The 25,832-nt window shown below is 39.6% G+C and overlaps 1 protein-coding gene and 1 long non-coding RNA gene across 4 annotated transcripts in view; one reads left to right on the plus strand and one right to left on the minus strand.

Annotated features, from left to right (window-relative positions):
- LOC131578417 (uncharacterized) overlaps positions 1-21,939 on the minus strand; it is a 45,597-nt gene extending 23,658 nt beyond the window's left edge. Inside the window, exons 1-2 of the long non-coding RNA XR_009277490.1 lie at positions 21,852-21,939; positions 17,783-17,822 (exon numbers count right to left, since the gene is read on the minus strand). This is a non-coding gene — a long non-coding RNA (uncharacterized LOC131578417). The remainder of the gene's footprint in view (positions 1-17,782; positions 17,823-21,851) is intronic.
- SCOC (short coiled-coil protein) lies at positions 14,193-25,783 on the plus strand. Of its 3 annotated transcripts, none has more exons than XM_058837062.1 (4): positions 14,193-14,326; positions 22,721-22,792; positions 22,883-22,960; positions 23,521-25,783. In XM_058837062.1, exons 1-4 carry the CDS (start codon positions 14,233-14,235, stop codon positions 23,661-23,663), a joined length of 387 nt encoding a protein of 128 aa, XP_058693045.1. In that variant the 5' UTR covers positions 14,193-14,232; the 3' UTR covers positions 23,664-25,783. The 3 variants fall into 3 exon arrangements, with proteins under 3 accessions (XP_058693045.1, XP_058693044.1, XP_058693046.1); XM_058837061.1 differs by having other exon boundaries at positions 14,247-14,326; positions 22,718-22,792; XM_058837063.1 differs by lacking the exon at positions 14,193-14,326 and adding an exon at positions 21,973-22,084.
- Positions 25,784-25,832: the final 49 nt, after the last annotated feature.

The raw sequence follows: 25,832 nt of genomic DNA on the forward strand, positions 1-25,832 counted from the left end.
GCAAGAATTTCACAAATTACTGTGCTCTATATTAAATCCTGAGGTAAGTTTTACTGTGAAAGCAACTATGCTACAGGAAAACTCAGCATTACAAATGTTGGTATGCTTATTGAGCTACCAAAAGACCTTGAATTCCTAATATTTATTTATATATCTAAAGGCCAAACTTTAAATCTGTCTGCACAGATGATAACTGCATCACTTAAATCACAGAAAACTGACTTAACTTAGGGATATGTGCCGTGGATATTAGATTCACAGCATAAAAGTGATAAATTTAGGGATGAACAACAACAAAAAGCAAAACTAGAAATGCTGAGGTTTGGTTTCCTTGCTTTGTGTGTGTAAGAATTCATTGCTGAGTTTTGTAATTCTGGCAGTCCAAGAATCAAGCAAACATTCCCACCAAAACAGGAGCCTTTATAGATTTGTTTAGTTCCATGTTCTAGTCTGCTCAGAAATACATTCTGTAAAAAGCCCAAATAAACTAAAAAGAACCAAAAACTTACAAGAATTGCATGTAATGTTAGAAATATTTAGCAGAATGAAATACAAATTAACTACCCTTGGACTTCCCAAGTTAGTCTGTAGTAACTGATGATAGATGTACTCCTAGTATACCACAAGCACTATGTTAGTCTAGCTCACCTTGGTGAAATGCTTTGTGAGCACATGAGAATATTCATTGCCGCATCCATACTTTAATATCAATGACACTGTATCAAGGCAATTATTTAGTAAAATGTATTTCTCCATTAGTGACTGGTAACTGGAAGCTGACTGTGTACTCTGCTGACCCAAGTAACAACTTGTTGTTGTCACAGCAACTCCAATTAAACAAAAAGTGAAGTCTCTCATTCAGACTTTTTCAAACAAACTGAAGGAAACGCTTCCTTTCAAAAACAACCAAAAAAACCAACTGCCCTTCTTTGGATCAGATATCAACACTATTCAGAATATAGCAAGAAAATCCCTTCCGGAGGAGTCAAGTCCAGTATTGCATCCTTTAGCTGATTCACATGGGTCCAACTTTTGAATTTGACCAAAAGCATCACGATTTAAAATCTTATCTGAAAGATACCACCCTGAAACACATCTCATGCCATGCTTGCTATGGACCTGGAGAGGGAATATTTATTAAATTTAACACTTTATGCATCAGTCCTTCAAACCAGCTCCAATCTAAGTAACAAGGGGCCCACTTTCAGACACTCATTTAGCGACATTACAAAATGACTTGGAAATATCTTCCTTCCTTTCATTAGAGAGAATAACTTGCATAAAAAGCAATGGATTTTAGAAAACTCTCAGATAATCAAACAAAATTGTTGTAGAGATCTGAGGTCCATACACATGCCAAGCATACAATACACAGAGCATGAATAATTAGCATTAAAGAATGATTTAGAATGTCAAATTCATCACTGAAGCCTGGCTGTTGATAAACAATACTGGTGGAGCGTGGAACTACTGTTCCAGTGGGAACTAATACAAGGAAAGGGACTGAGGTCTATTGGGAAAGTCAAAGATGAAGGGGCCATCTGTGGAAAATATTATCAAGAAAAAAGATTACTCCTTTTCCCTTTGTATGGCAAATACAGCCTCTTACACTTTGGTCCGACTAATGAGAAAAGTCCTGTAACGAGTCACATCCTGAGAGGATGCTCAGATGGGTTTGTTTGTTTGCTTCTTAACCAAAATTTTCCTCAGAGTTTGTCAAAGGAAAAGCCATGCATGTATCTTAGGATCTGGCTCTTCAGACTATAGACGAGAAGAACTAATATGCCCTTTTTTTTTTTTCTTTGACAGAGAATCCATGGAACTTAGGAAAGCTCTTCACCCATTAATTTATTGTACATGCAGACATCTTCACTTTCTGTCTGAAACCGTTCCAGTAGAACACCTCTAAAGTTACTGAATTTCATTCCCAAAGGACAAAATCCATGATAATTATAAAGCAATCTTAACTTTGCCCTATGAAGTTATCATCTCATATTAAGTTGTTCAGTGTAATTTTCCTAAAAATAAGGCCAGATTTCCCACCTATGCCTAAACAGAATTCAAGGGAATACTGGTACTAGGATTTTGCCTTTTATCTATGATCAAAGTCTAGGAAGCTGCGAATGAAGGGCTTTCAGTTCCTCCCCATTTTACAGAAATTTCAGCTGAGGCACAGACACAAGAAAGCTTCTTGCTGATTCTCCACCTGTTCCATTTTTGGCCTATGCCAGGTAATTCCATCATTAGACTAACAACTTCTGAGAGCAACTTTTCTGTTTCTTGGTTTCTGGTGAGTTTTTTTGGTAGCAAACATTCACATAGAATGTGTACCATTACTGTTGCACCAGCCTTGCAGCTGGTTCTCGCTATGTGAGGTTTCATTACAATTCTTACAATTTTATCCTAGTCTGTGTCCAAGTAATGGTATGTTTCCTTCTGTATCTTGAACTGACACACTTTCATAACATCTTAGCTTTGATGCCCTATTAAAAAAAAATTTTGGGGGCCCAAAGAGGTGTTAGAAGCATTAATGCCCATGGCTAAAGAGTACAAAGGTTAAAACAATCCAAATATTATTCTTTCAGGTTGAACCACTTAGAGAGTAACATTTTTGAATCTTGGACTTTAGCATTTCTGTCACAGCTTCATTCTTTCCTTCTTGAATAGTTTACTTGGTTTTGAAATTGAGCTTCATTTTGTTCTTACTGTTTTCTCTTTTCCCTTGTCTTAGATTACAATGTAAGATGTAACCAAAAGTATGTATTCTATCACCACCTTCACAAACTGTTAAAAACAGGTGGGACAGTGTTCTTTATCTCTTCAATGACCCTATGCTAATGAGCCATCAAAGTCTGACTGCATGACTTATAAAATTACATCATCCCATTTTGAGATGCTCTGCCCAGGATGCTCTACAATATTCCTACCTAGATATAATTTGAGATTTGGAGCACCACAAGCAGCCTTATCCACTAAATACACAGAAGACAGGAGCTACATAACCATCACTAGACCTTCAGAGGATGACCAGACCTCTATACAAGATCACCACTTCAACAGAACCACATCTATCTCTTCAAGAGGACTGCAACCACCATTTAACTGGACTGCTACTACCACCCTGACCAACAGGGTGTCAGGTTGTATCCCGACTCTGTCAGTTTAAGCCAGTGTTTCTGTATTATTGCCTTTACCCTAATTTTCCTATTAAATTGTAATTCTGACTTGAGATCTTCCACTTGTTTGCTTTCAAACTAGTATACTCATCTACTTTCAGCTTTCCCGAATCAAAACGGAAAATCTTTTCTTCAAGATGATGAAATTCCCACACAGGAAATTTGGTAAGCAAAGCCACTCAAACACAAACATAACACTTTGTAACCACTTCCACAGTCTCAAAAAAAAACCAAAAAAAACCAACCAAACAAACAAGAAACTTAAAAAAACCCAACCCTTTTCTTGATAAAATATTTTTAAAGTGAAACATGGGAACTCCACCATTTAAATGCTCTTACTCATGGACTTAGATTTAAATATTACCAGAATTTCTCCTTAATACATTCAGATTCTTCACATTCATGTTCATCTTCTGCTATGGTTCACAGGTGTCCTTTTAACTTTCTTTCCTTACCACAAGTCATGCATTTAAAAAATAAAACCCATGAAGATTCTCACATAATTACAGTTTGTTTTTTTAATGAAACACTAACTATTTCATGATGATAAAACTAAGATCTACACACAATTCTACTAAAGTCACTTGGAAATAGTCCATTTTGTAGAGGAAAAAATATGTTGAAAGACCACTTCCTTCCCCAGAAATTGTTTTTATCATATATGGAAACATCTCTCACTCTCAGCTGAGATTTCCTTGCTATTGTATTGCTGTAAGTACTATTGATCATCAAGTTCATTAAATGCATTAGTCACATTAAATAATTCATCTCTCCAGACCAGCTTTGGCTACAGATGCCATCAGCAATAACCCTCCAGGATACTTGTACTAAAGAAAAGCCAGCATAGCTGCAGCTCAAATAGACAACATCCAAAAATAAGCAAGAAATAAATGACTGAGCAAATGTGTTACATGATTGCATTCCACTGTAGATTCCTCTAGAAACCAGATGTGTGACAACAGGAAACCTGAGATCTTCAAATAGGGCATCTGCATGCAAGCGACAATAACATCCATTTAAATATGGGGCTTTGAAAGACTAGATATACATGCATGGACTTTGCCATTCTTTGACACACACCTTGTTCTGCAGAGTACTCCAAGTGAGGCACAGCAGCCTGTTTATGTGCTTTGGTCACTATTTTGGCAAAGAAAGTGTCAAATGCCATATTTGTTTCAGCTAATAAGTTATTAAGGGCTTGGAACTCTGCCTGGTACTCAGGACCCAGTCCTCTTCACCAATTGCACATTGCAGGACTATGAACAAGCCAAAATCGTTCCTTGGTACACACACAAAGTACCCAAGACCAGCATATGCAGTTCCCACACGACCGTCTCCTTCAAAGCCTGCAGCAACTGCAGGCAGCCTGGTAAGAGTATCCAATGAGGTTAATCAAGCCCAGAGCAGGCAGGATTCAGGCCATGAAAAGATCACAACTGATTTTGCAAATGGTAAAATGCTTTATATACCTCCCTTATATTTCCCCTGGTAAGTGGTAAGGTTCTGAGAAAAGATGCAGAAGAGCTGGTAGGCTGACACCCTGTTGGACTGTGTACCAATGTCAGCCTTGCTGCTGCATCACAACGCACTTACTCTACTCCTGAAACCAGCTCCGAGGCCATCACCGAAATCTGTATTTAAATTACATTGCTTAAGTACTCAAACTAGAGATCTCAGCCCTTAAACTGTTGTGGATAAAGTTTCTAAGGCTGTGTTGAGATCCACTCATTTCTTCAATCCTCTTACAAAGTAAAATCTATTAGTATTATATGCATTTAATTGTTGGTTAATCAACAAGCTTTCTTTGGAACAAGCCTCCCCCATCCATTTGAAAATGACAATTTTAATGGCTACACATTTAAAATATGAAATGTTTTCCATTTATCTGCACTATCGAACAGAAGCAGCAAACAGGTAAGCTGGTTACAGACCTGGAGGGGCCTAGGAATGCTCAAGAAGAAGGAAGAGTTCCTTCTAGTGTGTTCTGGGTCATACTCACTTCAGAAGGATGCTAATGGTCAGATACATTGCCAAAAGCAGAAGGAACACGCAGCCTGGGACAGGGTATGCACTGCCAAATGCTCTACATCTCTGTATTCCAAAGACATGGAGGAAATATTTAGTATGACTATAGAGTAATGAAAGAAAAAAGTGTCTCATCATTTTCTATACTGGTACCCTCCAGTGAGCCAACCAACAATTTCCTAGTATCTTTAATGAACACTGTGAAATATTATCAGAGATGCAGAAATTACTTGAGGCCTGTTCCTGAATTACTGCCATCTCTCAAATCATAGATCAATGGACTGAAGCAGAAAGGGCTGTCATTCAAAGAGAAGGGCAGATTGATCATTCCAAAGTCCTGGGAAGAGTCCTGTTCTGCTACACACATATGCTGAGGCACGTAGTTAAGAGTGATGCTGTATCAGATGAAAGAAAAAGGAATGAGAAATGGAAAAGCACACACTAGTGAAATATAGATAGGCTCACCCATTGCTTGGTCACTGTCTGGTTTACACAGCAGTCATAATGGAATTAAACTTTAAGGAGTATGTGAAGCACTGTGAAGCAGTAGATTTTAAATTTTTTTTAATTTTTTTTTTTTTTTAAATTTAGAAGACAGATGTTCTCCAAGTCTAGAAAGACACATGACAGGAAATCTGAGAGGGTAGAATGTACAAGTGTGAAGAAAAGTGGGTCTATTTTAAGACATACCTACCAGATGTTATGAACAAGTCACTCATTTTGAGAGAGCGGATCCAAATTTAAAAAAAAAAAAAAATTAGTCATGCAGAAAAGAACAATATGTATGCATTTATAAAAAGCAAATGTAGTCAATCAGAGGATACGAGTACAAGTGGGCAGTTGAGGATGGTTCCTAGGTGGCAATTTTGGATGCAGCTTCAGAAGCAGCATTTGCAAATAATGATGGGCATTTGCATAGCATGAGCATCTTGAAATCTATCTCAAAATTTGTAAGACAATCTCAGCCACAACATGTCTTGTAAGTACATTAAACTGGTAAAGGATGAGTGAGGAAGGAAGCAGAGGAAGAAAATAAACACCTAGGACACTTACTAACAAGTATAAACATACCTCAGCTTATAGACTGAATCTGTGAACAACACATTTAATACGCTTCTGTCACAACCTCAGGAAACTGTTGCCCTGCAAGTAGGTTACTGTCCCACAGCATCAGCCTAGCACTGAACATCTTGTGAATTGACTGGTATGATTAATGCTTTATTAGCATGCACTAAACACATGCCACAGCTTCTTCTGGCAAAGTTCATTAGAAGAGAAAGGAACTGGCAGCTGCCATTTCCTAACAAGGCACATAGTTTTAAAATGCTGTGGTTTATACGCAGTGGGAAACTGATATGTTGGATGCATTTTAGAATGTTTTAAGAAAAATAATTCCAAATACTGCTTTTTGCACAGAGCTTATTGTTTTACTTGGAAAAAAAATAAATATCAAAAGGAATATTTGTGGGTTTGTTTTTAAGTGTGTCGACTAAAAGCAGAAGAATACATTTCCTAAGAATCCAAAACATAGTTTTCCTAGTTCAGAATCTTTTAGTGGCTTACATAATGTACTGCATTGCTTACATCATACACATCCACGTTTGCAAAATTTGTGTTCAAGTTAGACTCTTGATCAAACCCCTGTATAACAAAAGCAGAAACCCATTAGGACTGCACAGTGCAGCCTGATGGAAGAACAGCCACTACAACTGCAACAAGGATCTCACCTACCAACAGCGCTCTGACTTTGTCCCAGTGTTCTCTTAAAGCAACAGTAAACTTCTTAACCTTCTTTTACTTGAGTGTTTTTCTGATTGTCCTGGGGTGACTTTATGATACTGGTATCCCCAATCGTCTGGTTTATGTTATATATTAAGTTCTGCACCTTTAAGACTGGCTTTGAGAGCAAGAGAGGGGGAAGAAGAAGCCGCAGTTTGTGTTAAAGAAAAACATCACTCCCACACATCTCGCTCCTGGACTGTGATGTCTGCAGCATGGACAGACAGCGGGACAGAGCTTCTCTCTGCTTTTAGTTAGTTTTAGCTAGCTGAGGCAGAGGAGTTCCCTGGACCTTTGTTTTTTCTTTTTTTCTTGGATCTGTGCAAACCTGCTCTGGACTGAACACCCAGCCAAACCCTGGGAGCTGACGCCTGTGGCCCACCGGGGCCTGGGCCTCGACACTTTCCAGCGCCGGAGGGACTGATAAGAACCTGAGCGAGCTGAGCTACACCACATGAAAAGGACTTGTCTTCCTAGACTTGCCATCCCATCAAACAGCGAGAGGTTTTATTATTTAATATTATTCAATTTCTGTTGAATAAACAGCTTTTTCCACTTCTCTCCAAGAATTTTTTTTTTCCTTTCCAGGACCAGTTGATGGGGAAGGGGCATTTCCCTGGGGAAATCCCCATTTGGAGTTTTCCTCCTTAATTTGCCCTAAACTAGGACACTGATTTTAAAAAATCCCTGAATTTTTCTATTATTGATACATAGAAAGTACCAGAGCAACAGTCGGCACATCTAGGGGATTACACATTTGGGACTAGGAGTCAGTGAGGTTTTACCAAGTGATGCAGATAGCAAAAACATCTTTCAACTGACTAAACTCCTCCCTCTTTGAAACACAGTCACTGAAAATTGTTTCCAAAAAGCACTGCATCTGTGGACTCACAGAGATAAGCACTGTAATAGGAAACAAATGAAGCAGGTGAAGAGGGCTGTTGAATGTTTTGATGTTGTAGCTCAGTTTGCAAGTGCAAGGCTGAACCCTAAATAAAGGAGTGGCATTGAAGTCTGCCCCAACCATGCTGCTATAAGCAGTGTTACTTTGTTGGTATAAATAGGAATCATAGCACATGCTGTGGTTTCACTAAAATACTCCATAAATCCATACTTAACTCAGAGACAACTTCCTTTTCGGGTCACTATTGAATAATTTAAATTAGAAAATGGTTACACAATACTTACAGTAATAAAAATGCAAACCTACTATGGATACTAGCTCTGGAACAAGCTGCAGGGAGCCTGCAGAAACTGCAGGCCGCATGGCTTGTCAGTCCTGCCTGAGAGCTAGCCTGAGAAATTCATGGGAGGATTTGAAAACAATCCTCAGAGACAGAAAACAGCCTTGCAGGTGCTGTTTGTCTGCCCATTGTTTTCTTGGCAAGAGAAAGTCAGAGGATGTTATACACCACTGACCAATGATGGTGATGTAGTGATTTACTAACCAATAAGAGTTTCCTTTCTGTACTTTCCACGAACCAGTCTATAAAACAAGGCTGAAGCAATAAACTAAGGATTTCTCCTGTTCTGACTCCATGAGAGTCTGTGTCGTCTCTTTCCGGCCGTTCCTTAATAGAGCGACAACCTACTACCAGGGATGTTTAGCTACGGTGTTTTAAATCTAAGGTCCTACACCCTTCAGCAATTGCGTCCTTGACATAGACCAACGACAAAATCCTGGGCTTCATTTCAGTACCAAGCCTGAAGACATTCTTGGGCATTTATCTGTTGTTTTCATGGCCATCATAATCAGACAGTGGCTAATCTGTTTGTTATCAACACTCATCAAAACCAGGCCAGCACAGGGCTACATGAGCTGTCCCCATCCTTCACTACTCTCAACTTCCTCTGACAGTTTGTCATGGAGTTACTTTACCTTTAAGGAAAGTTGGAATTGCTGGGGACTGCCTGGAGTCTTTCTCATGACCAATTATCGGTCATTGCTGAGAATTGACAGCAGTTTTAGCCATTGAAAAGTGGGATCAACTTGTGAACCCCACCTTAAAGTAAAAAAAAAACCCAGAACTCTCTTGTTCTCTTTGTTTTCTGGCTGTGAAAGGTAGCAGAGCTCCGGCCTCTCGCTCTCTGCCTGTCCATGCGGCCGGGCGGGGGCCGGGCTGGGCCTGCCGTTCTCCCGGCCGGGAGATGGGGCCTGCGGGGGCTTGCTCCGAGCCGAGCCGGGCCAGGCCGGTTCCTGGCTTGGCTGCAGGTTTTGCTGTGATAGAATTTACCAGAAACTGCCGAGTAAAGAAAGAGAAGAGCTCTGGGCCTGCTGCAAGCAGAGACAGTGACCACACTCTCCAGAGCAGCTATAAGGAACTTTCCATCACAAATGGCTCCAGCTCCTGTTCAGCAGAGATCACCGAACCATCTACAAAAGCTTGGGCAGGATTTTAACTCTTTCTTACCCAGATGAGACTTGCGGATTAATCTTTTTATCCAGAGAGAGAAAAGGAGAGTGATCAACATGAAAAGAGACTTTATAAACTACTAGTGGCAAGAAAGAAAAAAAGCTTCAAGAAAGGTAGAGAATTAAGAAGATGCTTTAATTAAGCTGAAATATCTTTCTGTTAAAACTATGGAGATGGACAATGAAGTCCTGAAAAGAACTCCTTTAATTCGTGATGGAGTATGGGGAGGAATAGAGTGTTCAAAGTGTAAATTTGAGAAAAAAAGTAGAGTAATTATGGAATAGTGAAGTGCTGGGAGATTTGAAGCCTTGAGAGGCAATGAGAAAACTGTTTTCTAGTGAAGCTCACAGAAACAGACGAAGAATACTTTTTGCCTTTGAATAACTTATCCTTAAAAATGCTATCCCTAAACATCATGACCCATAACACATTTCAGAGTGATGTGGAATGGGAGGGGTGAGCTCTGATAACAGCAGCTCTGGGCAGCTGATATCAGAAAATTGGAAAACTATAACAAAAATAGTTTTCTTGTGAGAAACTCCATAAATTAACAGAAAGGAACTTCTGTTTCTCTACAGAGACTGATGAAAAGACTGTAGAAGGAATTGGGACTGTTTAAACCATCAAAGTTCTAAAGTTTCTGTCTCTGTTGTCATGTGAACAAAAGAATAGTGGGCAGTAAGAAATGAAAAGGTTTTTCTGGAAGTTTATTCTGGTGTTCTTATTATTGTAGTTTGTCAATAAACTTCCTTTATTCCTTTTAAAATTTTATGCCTGGTTTGCTCGTTTTAATCCATATCTCACAGCAAGAAATAAGTAATTCTTTTTCCCCCTTTTTATTAATTACTGGTTTAAAACCACGACACAGTTCCTGACAGCTGTTTTAAAAGGCAGCCAGACAGCTGCTCAGCAGTTCACAACCTCTGCTCAATTTGGTAATGAAGCTCTCAGAAGGATAACTGACATGTTATAACCAAATTAACTTTTATATTAATGTCCGTTGCTCCAGTGAAAATTCACTTGTGGAAATAACTAAACTCACTGTGCCCTGACAGTTAACTCCATTACACAGCTTTTTTTTAAGCTTTTTTCTTCCTCTGTTTGCTGCTGTTCCTTTATGTTCCTCTTTTCAAAAGAAACATGTTGACAGCAAGAAATGGATGCTTGTATTTTAACATGGCATCTCCTGTCCAAAAATGTTTTTTCACTAGTAAAATATCAGAATGCCACTAAAGAAAATGTTTCTTACCATATCACTCATAGAAACAAGCAAGCCACAGTTAATTCTACAGTGCCTTTAAAGTTATAGAACACAGGTGCATGTTTAAATATAAAGACTGTTTGGGGCAAGAACGAAACTAGATCATACTGTAGACTCCTTTTATATCCCATCTCTACGTCAGTAAAGGTGTCTTCCATGAACAAGCTGTGTAAGTCTCCCACAAATCTGATTCCCAGGTCCTCACAGGAAGCAAAGGGCTTCTGTAAAATAACGTGGGTCCCGAGTCCCATGTCTTTGTCTGTATACACATGTGCACAGGCAGATACATGCACCTGAAGACACTTATCTATACCTTCCCTCTCCTTCAGAGGCAGAGGCACTGACTGAGGAAATTAGTTAAACAAGACATCTGTACAAAGGCCCTTCTTTCACAGGGAGCTTTAATGAGCTCTGAAACACTTGCAGAGAGCCTTACTTTTGAGCCTTGGAGTCTTGACTCTGTAGGGCAGGCCAAAAAACTCCTCTTTCGTGCCATATGGAGTGGAATGCACTTGGCACAAATACAAGAGCTTGACTTCATAAATTGCAGGGATTGGTGTATCTCAGGAGACAGTCCAACTCCTCCTTGAATCATATGCTTCTTCACCCAGAGAAGTCTTTTTTGCTGACTCTTATTAAAATAGAGCCTTTGCTCTGCAACACTTCGGCTAACGGCTTTGATCTAGACATGGATAAAAACTGCACAACATCCATATTTACTTGACTGCTGTGACAAACTGTCTAAAACCAGCTAATAATTTACATGGAAACTGTATCTACCACAAGGTACCTGCACGGCCAGTATAATAGAACAGTATGTATAGGCTTGAGAAGTTAATTAAACCAGTCGGATGGGGTTCACAGATTCACAGATCAGACAAGATCTAGGTTCCACAAGCATACAATTTTTTAAAATTCAGAGATAATGGATTAACAGATTATATAATTGCATATATTTTTAGAAACTGACCTTCCAAACTAATTTGCTGAAATGCTTCTACCATACACAGTATGTCTGAGAACAAAAAAACGCAATGAAGACAAAGATCAAAATGTTTTGACAAAGATCAAAATGTTTTTTAGCTTTATCTTCATCATGAGAGCTTTGAAGCAGGCTGTTGCATCCCAGAAAGAAGAAAAAAAACCCCAACTGATCCAGAACCCCTTTGTGATACTCCAGGATCTGGAACGAAACCAGTAAGTCTCTTTACAGAGTATCAAGAACCATAGATTATGCTGAGTTGAAAGGGACCTATCAAGATCATCTAGTCCAATCCCTAGCCTTGGGCAGGAGAACCCCAAGACCATTAAGGTAAATTTTGAGCTGGTTCTGAACTGTATGAAACAAAAAATGAGCTACTCAACACAGTTCTGAAAATGAAAGATGTGCTTGGTTTTCACTAATGTCTGAAAGCAGCTGTCAGTAACTTCACTGATGCAAACAGAAAAGCCTAAATAAAACAAAGCGATTAAAAGATAAGAAGAAAACTAAAAATTAGCATAACTTTTAATTTCAGCAAGCTGCACTAATTCCAGTGCTTGGTGTCATTAGAGTGGTGAATGGTACCACTTGATGGCCTAGTAGTAGCGTCCCCCAAGACTCTCTATTGGGCCCAGTCCAGTTTAATATCTTTATTGATCTGGATGAGGGGTTCAAGTGCACCTTCGGTAATCTTGTGGATAACACCAAGTTGGGTTTGAATGTTCTGCTGAAGGGCAGGAAGGCTCTGCAGAGGAACCTGGACAGGCTGGATCAGTGGGACAAGGCCAATTCTGTGAGGTGCAACAAGGCCAAGTCCTGCTCTTGGCCTGCAACAACCCCAGGCAGCAACACAGGCTGGGGCAGAGTGGCTGGAAAACTGCCCAGCGGAAAAGGACCTGGGAGTGCTGGTCAACAGCAGCTGACCATGAGCCAGCTGTGCCCAGGTGGTCAAGAAGCCCACTGGCATCCTGACCTGGATCAGCAATAGTGTGGCCAGCAGGACCAGGGCAGTGACTGTGCCCCTGTATTCAGCACTGGTGAGGCCACACCTCGAGTGCTGAGTCCAGTTCTGGGCCCCTCACTACAGGAAAGACACTGAGGTGCTACAGCATGTCCAGAGAAGGGCAATGGAGCTGGGAAGGGTCTGAGGGAGCACAAGTCCTGTGAGAGGCAGGTGGGGGGAGCTGGGGTGTTTCTCTTGGAGAAAAGGGATCGCAAGGGGGCCTTATCACTCTCCAGAACTCTCTGACAGAAGGTTGTGGACAGACAGGGCTCAGCCTCTTTTCCCAGTCAACAAGCAACAGGAAATGAAATGGCCTCAGGTTGCATCAGGGAAGGTTCAAGTTGGACATCAGGAAGAATTTCTTCACAGAAAGGGTTTTTAACATTGAAATGGGCTTCTAAGGGTTATGGGAGTCATCTGGAGGTGTTCAAGGAATGTGGCACTCAGTGCCATGGTCTGGTTGACATGGTGGTGATCAGTCAAAGGTTAGACCTGATGCTCTCAGAGGTCTTTTCCAGCCTAATTAGTTCTGTGATTCTGTGTCTTATGTCCTTTGTCCTGAAAAGCTATATGCATTTTCTTTGTTCGTAGAAGCTGTTTCAGAAGTCCAAGATTACATCTGAAAGTGTGAAAGGCAAAATATAAATTCAGAGAATTCTCATTTGATAGTTAGTGCTTCACAAAACTAGGATTTGATTTTTAGTTAGACTTTAGAGAGCTTCTGAATTAAAATTAAGAAAAAGAAAAATTTGTCAACACCCTTGATTTACAGTCTTTTTCTGAATACAAGATTAAAAAAATAAAGGACAGGTAGATTCTGAACACGCAACACCCTGAAAACAGTGATTTCACTATTCACTGTTCTGTCTTCAATTAAGGCCATTTTATATTTTCAAATTAAATGCACGAAAACACTGTGTTCCAGGAGTACAAATAAAAGATATTCTTTAAGATATTCTTAAAGTAAGTAGTTTAAGATGAATTTTTAATTTGTATGTTCAAACTATGTCCAGCATTCTTTAAGAAGCAAAATGAGAGGTTTTCTGTAAACTTGATTTCTCTTCCTTCCTCTTGTCCTCTACCACAGAATGTCAGACACTTATATACTTTTCTCACATTAACTGATTAGTTTTGATGCAGCTGTTTCATGTAAATAAAATCACTCACATTCCTAAGTATTGAAGGTTTTATTTTAATTGCTGCTCCCAGGTCTATCCATTGCATTTTTGTGGACTGTTAGCAATATTTCTTGAACACTAAGTTACTTTTGCTCTTTTCTCTATCAAAAACCCCTCCAAGAAAATGCCATGTGTAGTCCTAGAGAAAATAAAGAACAATGATAGCAAAAAGCCAGCCAGGATGGATACAATTCTGTTATAGAAAGAACTTGTAATAGTAGTGTTTGTTCAGCATTTGTTTTTCAAAGCAGTGAGAAGTCAGAAATCTTCCAGCTGAACAATTTCCACAAAAGAGCTCAAGGTTCAGAGGAGACAGAGCAAGACGTGTGCAGCTGCCAACAATTCATTAAAGATTTAACCAGAGAAGTCACGTGTGCAGTTAAAAATGGCGGACAACTGCCATGCTTAACACACATGTCAAAAACTTCGGGAAAAGGCAGAAAAATGGAGTTACCTTTGGATGAGGAGGATGGCACATTCACCAACATTTCTTTGGCAGATGATTCAGGTAAGAGACTGGGGTACTCTACTGCTACTACAATGCAAATTCCATAGGCTTAATAACAGCACTGTGAGAGCAGGCAAGTTTGTCCTGATTACCTGGTACAAGGTATTTTTAGCAAATACCCTCAAGCAAACTTTTTTCAGTTGCAGGGTTTGAATAAGCCTTGTGATGAGCTAAGAATTGAGGGTTTGGGGGTATGGAGGCTACCATAGTTTTCATATGTTAGCATATGGTAATATACACATATCATCTGAGCACATAGAGCCTTTCACTGGTTAGAGAGATACTGTTACAGAAATATTAACTTAGTAGTTACTACTATCAAATAAAATACAGATAATGCTGTGTACAGGATAATAAACTTCTGACATACTCTAATGAGAACTCACAAGAAGTGAGTTAATTGGTAATTGCAAGTTAATTAGTAATGGAAATAAGGTGATATTTTAAATCCCCACTATTAAGCATTTAATTGTTCTAAAAGAAACTACAAAAGCAGACTGCCTACCTCTCCATCCTCCTCCTTCCCACTTAAATAAAAAATTAATAAAAATAAAAATTACTTGGAAGGCGAAGTAGGAGAGTTCTACATAGTGGAAAAATAAAGTCAGTTAATATGAATTGATAATAAATTATTTAGAAAGGTGTGGCCAGAGTATCAACTTGATTATGTCAGCATGGTTGCCAAAGAACATGACTGCTAATTCACACTGCTAGGGATCGGGAGGGCTTAATTTTGAACAATACAAGCCACATTTCCTTCCCCTCCTTTTTTTTTTTTTTTTTTTTTTTCTTTTTCCTCACAAAAAATACTATTGTGAATGCTGTATTTACCTCCAATATTAAAAAACCCAAATCCACTAAGTTAATCTTATTTTTAGAACACAATTTCCTATTAGCAATTCCATATTAGTGTGATGGGGCTAAGCTGGATGTTTGAATGCACTTTGTACATCATACAGGGCTACTGACACCAAAATGTGGTTGCCCCAAATTATTTGCAATTATCTGCAATTTGTCAGAGCTTGGTCCAAGCTGTTCAATAAGGAAAGGTTCTCCTGACAATGAATCTCACTCTTTTTGTGTAGCAGGGTGTAGAAGAATAGAGAAAGGGTATCCTATAGGACGCTGTTTTGTCACCTGCTGCACAGCTGGTAACATATCAAGAACAGACTTGGGCGGGGGGCAGCATTCAGTGGAATGATTGTCTTCTCTTTGCAAAGCATCCAGAAGAAGCTGAGTTAGGGATGACTCCATTATACTGGATGTGTTTCAATCTATCCTGTCTTATAGAGGGGTGTTTATGCCATATGGCTTTCTTAGTCTTTCAGGAGATGTCAAGCCTCTTTCTTCAAAAGGCAAACACCCATTCGCTTCCTCTCCTGCTCTAACCTCAGCACCCTTCAGCATAGAAAATGTTAATACCCATGAGAAAATAAAGCAAGGTTAAAAACTCTCTTATCCAAGCACCAACTGCCAGTGTGTTTCCAAGTCAATCCTGGCATTTGAGGCTTGATACTCAAAGATAAGCCCTGACAGATGTCACTGCTATAAAAAAGATCTCCTCAGAGATCACAGCAAATAGGACTGTACTGCACCTGAGAAACTGAGCACTTAAAATCTGCTGGACTCTTGACTGAAGCTGAACACCCAGGGTCAGAGAAAGCTCATGTTCACAATATAGAGGCTTCTTTATTAAAGATCTGCAACCAGTGTTACAGCATTTCCCCTAGTAGTAGAGGTGAGTACCACCAGTGAGAAAGTAGAAGTAAAATCAGAATAATTGAAAATAAGTGACATTTTCAGGCAAGCTTATAACTTGAAGGCACAGATGGTAAATACGGTAAGATTCATGGTGAATATGATAACCCTGGTCCATTTCTTCTGGTAACACCAGGAGGCTAGAAAGTATAAGAAAAATACTAACCTACAACAGGAAGAAACTATGATATACTTTGTAGGAAACAGTCTTCTCTAACTCTCCCAGATGAAGTTAAGACTGATTACTCTGGAGCTACTGAAGCTAATAAAGACAGTGAGCCTTATGGCTCTAACAGTAAGACTGGAGAATAACATCAATTCCAGAAGAGCAGGGAAGCTAAAAGTCTACATAGTGAGAGAGACAAAAAGATTCCTTAGGATGGACAAGTGCAAGTTCAAGCAAGGAGTAAGGAAACTAGGCTTGCAATATGTAGATCCTAAGTGGGCTTTGTCTGAGAATGGCAATGTTTTGTATCCAAGCGTTCCTTAATTAAATGTTAAAAAGGTTCACAAAGGTGCACTGGTTATAGTGAACTTGAACACATTTGTTACTGCATAAGGTTTTACCCCCATTTCTTAAAACATACTGGAAAGATACTAAACAGGCAAGTAGAACAACTTGTTATATATGTAAAATCTGAATGATAGTCAGAATACAACCTTCATATCAAAGTTTCCATAGTACAGTGAAAATCCTTTGTGTCAAAGCAACAGGGGTTACTGATCCTCCTTAACCAAGCACAAGCCATGAATATTTAATAACTATTGTTCTTTCAAAACAGCAGTGTCTTTCTATTTGTTAAGTATGCACGTATTAAAAATAAAACACTTCCATGTAAATTAAGACAAACAAAAAATGGTAGCAAGATAGAAACTTTCTGGAAAGTATTTTAATAGCATTATTAACAGCACATGAAATCAAGGAAAATGTATATGAAAATATTTTCACCTTTAATGAAAGAAATATCTTTTAATTTAGAAACTTGCAGCGCTAGATACAGCTCCCTCAAGAAATTACCTACCCAAACAAAAGCACAGAGGAAATCAGAGCAAAAGTAAAACAAAACAGTGAAATGTAGTCCAGCATCTGCAAAAATTTCTTTACTGTACTTCTGATCAGTGTTGAATAAGCAGATCAAGGCCCTTGTTCCTCATTGAAGAGTACCTAGAAATTACCTTACTCTTTTTTCAAATATGCTTTACAGAAAGCCAACATAAGTGACTACATTTCTCATGTAGTCACCCATTCTTTTAAAAGCAGATACAAACCCTTAACTTAAAGACAAAGCAGTTTTTCTTCTAATTAAGTTACCAGTAAAGCTTTATGGAACCTTGCTAAATATCCTCCCACAAAACGTGGTGGTAAACCTATAGCGGATGATTACAAGGGGGATCAAACAGTTACGAGGATAATGTTACGTAATATACGTTTGTATTCACAGCCTAAGGCTGCAAAGAGTACAGCTCTTCAATCTACTTAAAAATGCATTTTTGTGGAGTCAGTAGAAATGAGAACTTTTGCACTCATGCTCAGTCTTACAAAGGATAGGATGCAGCTATATGTTGCCTATATAGCATTATGTAGCTATATGAAGGCAGGGCTCTTCATGGATAAAAAGAAATTATGACTTTCTGAGGGTTTGCTTTTTGTAGACTTTCTAAAGAGACTGCGTTTTTTCATTCCAACTGTATGCTCACCAGTTATACCATCTGATGAGGTCCCATTTTCACTCAGGACCTAAGGAAAACCAAGACATGCACAATTAGTAAGGATACAGATAAGTTAGAACAATGTAAGCCAAAGTATTTGCTCATTTTGTATAAATTGATTTAGTTGGAAAAAGCACAATTTAAGAAGTACTCAAATTCTGCATTTAACAGAAGACCCCAATTATATATCTGTACAAGAATATGTACTAGGCTGCAAAAGCTTTTAGAGGTTACTCCGAAAGAGTAAGAAGAATTGCAGAGAATTCAGTGTAAAGCAACACTACATAAAAAAAAAAACAAACCTCATTAGAGTCTGTTACTTCTGCAGAGAAACAAAAGGATGAAAATTTGATGTAAAGGGTCTTGCAAGTTAGCATTGCAAGGAAAAAGACTTAAGCCACTTGTGTTCCTTTCTATGTTTTTTTTTTTTGTAGCAATAATTATTCAAAGGGTCAAACAGTACAGTTCAAATTTCAAAGTCATCTCAGCAATATGTACAATGCCCTCCTCTGTTAGTGAAAAAAAGGATACATTTCTATTGTACTGGTAAACAGTGAAGCCTCTGTCATCAGCCAGCTTACGCAGGTGCCTCTGCTGCCTGGAACATTGCCAAAAGGGAAGTCAGAGGCTTGTTGGTTTGCACTGTGTGCCATGGGAAAAGCAAGATGTAAAACAGTTTTAGAAAAAAAAGTGTGAAAATATTTGTCATTAGCAACAATGATGGAGAGTCTGAGTGCAAAGCAATAACATCCTCTCCTGTCAGTTTGTAACTGTACCTGTATATGAATTCAGGTAAACTATTAATGGTACTTTGTATCCTAGGGAGGTTGTTTTATTTTAAGCAAAAATTGCTCTTTTACTGAAAATGAATTAAATTGATTTATTTTGCCAGTGACATCAGCTACTTTTAGAAAATCTAAACAGAACTTAGGATACAAGTAAGTATAGATAGCTGCATTTGTAAACTGAAACTTGTTCCTATAAATTTAATATAAGGACAGTATAGTGAATGCCTCCTCTGACTTAACCAAATGCCTTAGATAATACTTTGTAGCACTGCCTGGAATAGTCTGGCACCGCCTTGTTGTGACCCAAGTGCAGGACCCATCGGATCAACACTCCCATCCAACTTTGTGTCATAATATGCATAGGTGACTTCCCTGGGACACATTCTGTGTTATGAAAGGAATCTGATTGTTTGGGATATATCTTAAGTTCCTAAATCTTTACATTTAAAGTGCACAAAAATGTTAATTGATAATATATTACACAATGCAAGACAGGTGAGGTTGACACAAGGGACAAAGACGCCATGGTATGTTTATTCTAGCGCTAGGACACACACGGGGGATTGCTTCACCATAAACGTGTGTGTCTCAAAGTGGACACTGTTTATATACACTTAAGTTCATACATATTCATGAAAGTTTCATCTTTGCCTATATTCATAACTTATCCCTGCCTACTCTCGCTTCATATGTTAATTAGCTTTTTGCCAGTCTATGCTTGCATGCTGTCTCCTGGTGGTCTTGGGCCGAAGTCTTTAGATGAAGTAAAGTCTTCCTCACAGTGTCCCCTGGATGAACTTTGTTCTTGCACAGGCTCTGTTGGTATCCAGCTGTCCCTTGGGGCTCTAGCTGCAGTCAAAACTAAAGATCCAGTTCTTACCGGTTTTTAGAGCACTAACTCCTGCTTTACTAATCTTAAATGACAAGTGAAATCCTGTTGTTGCATAGCAAAGGACCATCTGCTCTGAATGCACTTGATTATATAGCAAACTATAGTTACATAAACTTAGTTATAGGCCTCCCGTATCAAGGTAAGGAATTAAAAAGCCAGTAGATAAATCATGTGATTACATTAGCTTGTGGTTTCTTGGTTGATTTCTCATATAAGAATACTTTGGGCTGTGGACCTTTATTCCATAATATATTTGGTTTGAGCATTTTTGCACTTGTGTTTTGGGGTTTTTGAGTGTGTGCATGATTTTTGGTGTTTGTTTAAAAGTAGTGGTGCACTGGATATTTAGAGTTCTGGACTTGCCTTCTTCCCTGGAAAATAGAGGAAGGCTTAGGAATGCAAGCCTTTTGAAGGGAACATAGAATGATCTAGGCATTCTCTCTGTGGAATTTACACCCAGCAATATCAATCCAAACCTTTTGGTCCCTGGACTGATCAATGCTAACTTCATAACACACAGCACTCTGTAGACTAGAAATGTCATCTACTCTTTGCTGATAACCCCTCTGTAATGCCAACAGTGGAAGCTCAGAACAACAGCTTTCTCTACAGGAAAAACAAAATAAAACTCTCATAGAGGTTGACTTCTGAAAAGGAGTTCATCCTGGTGTTCATGCTCAGAGTTCAGAATCAAAAGAAAGTACTACAGTGAGAAACCACAACCAGGTGAAGCAGAATGAACCCCAACAATACAGATACCAAAAAGGAAACAGGAGGTAAAATAGCAGCTCTTGAAATTACTACGGTTTTGTTCACAACAGCACAGGACCCAGTACGCCTGGTTTCCGTTCTGTCCCATAATTTAACATCAAGGACTGTCCCTGTTTCCTAGTCTTGGGACAATTTTGAAAATAATCACCAACTGTAATGCAGCAAGAAAAGTGGCATTTCTACAGCAGAAAGGTGTACTTCCTCAAGATCAGCCCACAATATTTTTCCCCCTCTTATATAAACACACAGCATGTTCATCACCAGGTAAGCAACGTCTCCATCCATCTGTATACACCTGGAGAATGTGGCCGTAGTTTTCCCCTTGTTAATGCAAGTGCTGAAGATTGTCTCATTAGAAAGAATTAGGAGTACCTGTTGGTTGTCAGGTTTTTCAGTGCAGCGAGCAAGAGCAAAACAGTGCAAGCACCTGGCATTTTAAAAACAGCTATCAAGGAAACTTTCCAACAAGCTCCTAAAGCCCAGCCACCACCTGAGAGGACTGCTTGCAAGAAATAAAGATTTCTGTGTTGAAAATACCCTTTGTAGAGACGATGATATAAGTAAACTAGCTAACAGAACTGAGAACAGATTAATTTTCCAGTAGAGATGGATAGCAAGACTCTAAGTGTAGCACATTTTCACACCTTGAGTAGCATTCAGTCTAATCTGAACTTATCTGAGTTTAAGGTTAAAAAAAGTAATTGACACAATAATAATACTGTGGAGGCAATCAGAAGATGAAGATGTTAGAAATATACTCTTTCTGAGGTGTATTTAAAAATACACTAGAGGGCTCACTTCCTAAGTGCCTTTATCTTCCTGAATGTCTGCAGAGCATTGAATTATTTATTTACAACTAGATATATTACTGCAATTTACAGATACAATACGAATATATTTCAGCGCAACGTATGGTTCAAACTACATAGTATTACAAGTTATGCAGTACAGTCACTTCAGTGAAGCCACCAAGATCAGCGCAGGCCATGAATGTTTTCCATTTCTTTGCTGCGGCTCACAGACTGTGCTATGAGGTCAAAGTGAGGACCCTGTGCAGCATCTTCTGCAAAGGGTATTCCCTCCAGGGAACCAGGGAAAGAACAATGACACAGGAGTGTTGTTTGGGAGCTACTGAGCCATTAGATGAGAGCAACTCCGAGAAGTTACTTAAGTTCTTGTATGACGTGATCTCAGCGCTGTGAGACCAAGAGGCACGGAGCTAAATCACAAGCCTCTTACTCTGGACACTGCTGTGGAAAAGGCTACTGACGTGCCAAACTGGAAGCAGCTGGGCCAGATGCGTAGGGCACTGAATTGGGGCAGGGAGAACTCGCTGGACTGCGGCTGGGAGGCTCCCCTCTCCCAGAGCTCCACATACAAGCACCTGGGAGTGAACAGCAGCCACATTCATACTGTTTTCTGAGACCTTCCTCAGGCTTTGACAACCTACCTAAATCTGAAGGGGTTCCACACCAGGGAAAAAATGCCTTTTCTTAATCTCTTCTGAACACTACGCCGAGCGACCAAACCATTGAGGACCGCTGCTTTGAAGGCGGGCATACGCGGGCAGCTTATGAGCACAGAACAAATGAACCAGAAACATTACCCTACTCGCCATTCAGCGGGATGTGAGGGGAGGGGATCGGGTACGAGGGCAGGAGCCAGTGAGTGGGCACACACATGACGCGCTGCCAGCCCCTCCCGCAAAGCCCGGTGGTGGCGGTGAAGAGGGGATGGCGCTCCCGCCCCGCCCCGCGCGCGGCGCAGGCGCACTGGCAGCGTAGAGCGGGCCGGGCCGGGCCGGGGCAGAGCCCGCGGGAGGCGCTGGCAGCGGGGCAGGTGCGGGGCGGTCGTGGCGCGGGGAAGGGGGCGCGGGATCGACCCAGGTTAGGAATGCATGCAGGGGTGCGCGGGCAGGGCCGCGAGGCTGCCAGCCGGGTGCTGCGGGGACGCCCCTTTGCAGTGCTGCCTCCAGCCCGGCCGTCTCTCTCAGGCCCGCGGGCGCTGCTGTTAGCGCACCTGCCCCGTTCCGCAATTTGAGATGGGGATGGGAACGGGCGGGGTGGGAGGATGCGAGGGGCCCAAGGCCAACACTCCCGTCTCGCAGGCCTGTGCACTGGCCAGGAGTGGCGGGGGGACAATACAGGGCATTCTGTTTCGGCATTCAGGAATAGCCAGTTCTAGAATAAGCTATTACAGAATGATCGGAGCTGAGAAGGCGGCGATTACCTCATTGAAACAGCGATATCAGTAATCTAGATCAGTTATTTTTGTAAACAGAGGCACAGTTACTCAAGGAACCATAGGTACCTACGGCATGAGGCCTAGGAGAAAAAGAATGGTGAAGAAGGTTGTTCTGCCTTAGGCTTAAGCACTGATTCTTCAGAACTAGAAAAAATACATCTAAAATGCAAATATAACAGAAGTCCCAATAATTGTTGCCTCCGTGTTTTTGCTTTTTTTTTTTTTAAGCAGAGTATCGCTCAAGAAAACTCTCCTCAAAAGTGGAAGGAGCCCTTACTACAATGATGAACGCCGATATGGATGGTATAAATTCTTAATGTTCTTGTTATTCTGATTAGTATAATTTCAAACTGTTAACAGAGGTTGCACTAAAACTCTCGTGATTTATTGCAGCTGTTGAGAATCAGGTGGAATTAGAAGAGAAAACACGGCTTATTAATCAAGTTTTGGAACTGCAGCATACACTTGAAGGTTAGCAGCTTGACACATCAGATTTTTTACAAATATACAGTAATAAGCAAAAGAAGATAACCTGACTGCTCTTGCCCTTAGTCACAGTGTCCGGAAGTATGTCACTTAAAGCAGCTGAAGAATCAAAACCAAGGTCTTGGAAATAGTTTTTTTTCTTCCTCTTTATGCAACATTATGTTTGCTCAACCTTGGTAATACACAGCAAGTAGAACAGGCAATAGAGTTAATATGTCCATATTTATTAGAGGACACACATCTAAGGCTGCTCATCACTGAACTTGTTTCCGAGTAATTTAGTTTGCAATAACCTAATTCAAAAATTCAAGAAAGTAATAAACTTACAGTCTAGCAGTAAGTTTAAAAAGTTGGTTAAAGTATTGTACTACAAAATATAGGAAAAATGGCCTTTAGATATAGCACGAGTAGGAGAATGTTGTATAATACCCAATTGTAATGTTTTCTGAATTAAAGGTGTGACTAGTCTGATGTAGGCCCGTAGAACATATTCATTATTGTATGCAATAGTGTCTAATATTTTTCTTGTAATATCACCTTCGCAGATCTCTCAGCACGAGTAGATGCTGTTAAGGAAGAAAACTTGAAACTGAAATCAGAAAACCAAGTTCTTGGACAGTATATAGAAAATCTGATGTCAGCATCTAGTGTTTTCCAAACAACTGACACAAAAAGCAAAAGGAAGTAAGGGTTGACTCACAGATTATGTCATTGTATTGCTGCTGGGTTTTATTTGTTGTTAACTGGCATAGGCTACATAAGCTAAAATTCTTTAGTTTGTGGCTTACTGGATTCTCAAAGATTATAAACTTTGGTAATAAACAGAATTAAGAGCATTATCATGAACAGGAGACAGAAGTTTGTGTAATAAGCAATGTGCAAATGTAGTGTAGATAATTATAAAATTGTAGTATTTGTTTTAAAAATGACCATATCTTGTTAAAAAGCAGGTTAGTTTGTCAGGTTAAACAAAGTTCTGTTGGCACTCTGAGGTCTTAGGGTAGATTTCTCAACTAGCCTGGTAATAGTTATAATATTGTGTTGAAACCCCATTTGATAAAAATATTCAGTTTAACTGCATCACTTTTTTCACCTGAGATGTGTTTACTGTTCATAGCTCTACAAAACAAAACAAAAACCTATAAACCAGTTAAGCATTTCTGTTAAGTAGGAACACTATGACATTGTTTGTGGGGCTTGCATACAAAAAAAAACCTTGTACTTTTTTGGGAAGGGGGAGGGTAAGAGGAGGAACAAGGGTGAGCAACTTAATCAGGGAATACCAAACTGATGCAGTATCAGATATAATATGTACACGTGAAACCATTGCTGCTTTTCCATCTCCCTGAAGAATAATCAGGCACATCATCACAATGCATGATCTTCCTGAAGTTCTTCTGTTGTGCGATGAAAAGTTAAGTAAAAACCTCAGTGATAAACTTTCCAGAAAGAGGTCAGCAGTGCTCCTCATACTCATGAACAATCTGCAGCAAGGAACTGAGAACAAGTCTTTCCTTCCTCCCTTTTACTTTCCTCCTGAAGTGCCAAACTTGTCTTTGCTTCAGACCTCAGAGCAGCTCTTTTCCTGCCTCATAGCCTAAGCTTGTGAAGTGCTTCTTGAGGCACTGCATAAAAACAGCTAAGGCAGAAGGATGCAGTGGAACAGTGGTGGAATTTGCCTCTCAAAATGGCACCGCTCTGAGCAATGCCTGGTGGCAAGGTGCTGTTTTTTCTTGGCTTGGATGTTAGGTTTTGTAGGGGAGCTTAGCCCAGATTATGGGTCTGAGCACTTTCCACAGAGGCAGCATGTACAGCATAATCAGTATTAAGGGAAGCAGAAGCTGAAATACAAACAAGTAAATTTTAGCAGTACTTAGTTAACATCTATTTCATCTTGTCCTACAGCAGCTCTGCAGACTTATTTATGTACGTTAGCTAGGACTGAGTTCTCACTTCAGTAATGAAGCCATTTTACATGACCTTTTAAAAGGAAACCACTAGTTCAAGGATCTCTCAAGCATGGTGTGAATGAGGCAATGCAATAGAAGAATAAATCCCTCTCAAATCCCAACTTTCTTAGTAGCTAGGTTCTGCTGTCTCAAGTGTAAGATGACTTGTGAGGTTCCCCTCTCCCAAAGGTCAGGTTTCCCATTTCTCCCCATTTAAAATGGTTGTACAATGCTTGAGTCAAAAGACTCTAAACAAAGTCAAAAGACTGCAAGCAAAGCACTAATAGTACAGTCTTGAAGGCTGTTTACAAGTCTGGGTCAAGAAACCCAATGATGAAAAATGGATGATACCATTTGTGTCATGGGGTCCTTGTCAACATCTCAAATTAATTTTAATCTTCTTAAAATTAATTTTAATCTTCTATGGACTACTTTTTCACATTACTGGAACTCTAAATTAATCCAAGAATTGCTAGCAGGTAGAGTAGATCACATGGCTAGAGTTTGAGCATTAAAAGAACAATCATAGCAAGCACTTGACTTCTAAAGGTTGCATTGCATTACAGGCATTGTAGCTTTAAAGCCACATTCCTACCATCTCCATCTGCACTGTAGCTCACCTGGTAACACAGCATGCGCTTGTTAAGACTTCAGCAATTCCCAAGATAAAGTAATTTTAAAATTATGGTTTTGTATTGTAGATTGGATAGTGGTATTTTATCCATCAGTGTGTATACAGCAGTTATTTAATCTCCATGCCATTTTACATCCCACTAGTGGCCTTCATTTAATTTACGAATATTTTAAAGATGTTGTATTTCTGACTTTACACCAAATAAAAACCTTTCATTTGTCTCAATTAGTTTGGTTTAACATTTGTAAACCCTAAAACTTCTCATAACTATCTG

The sequence above is a fragment of the Poecile atricapillus genome, chromosome 4 (assembly GCF_030490865.1).
Source record: "Poecile atricapillus isolate bPoeAtr1 chromosome 4, bPoeAtr1.hap1, whole genome shotgun sequence".
In the NCBI taxonomy this organism is placed as follows: Eukaryota; Metazoa; Chordata; class Aves; order Passeriformes; family Paridae; genus Poecile; species Poecile atricapillus.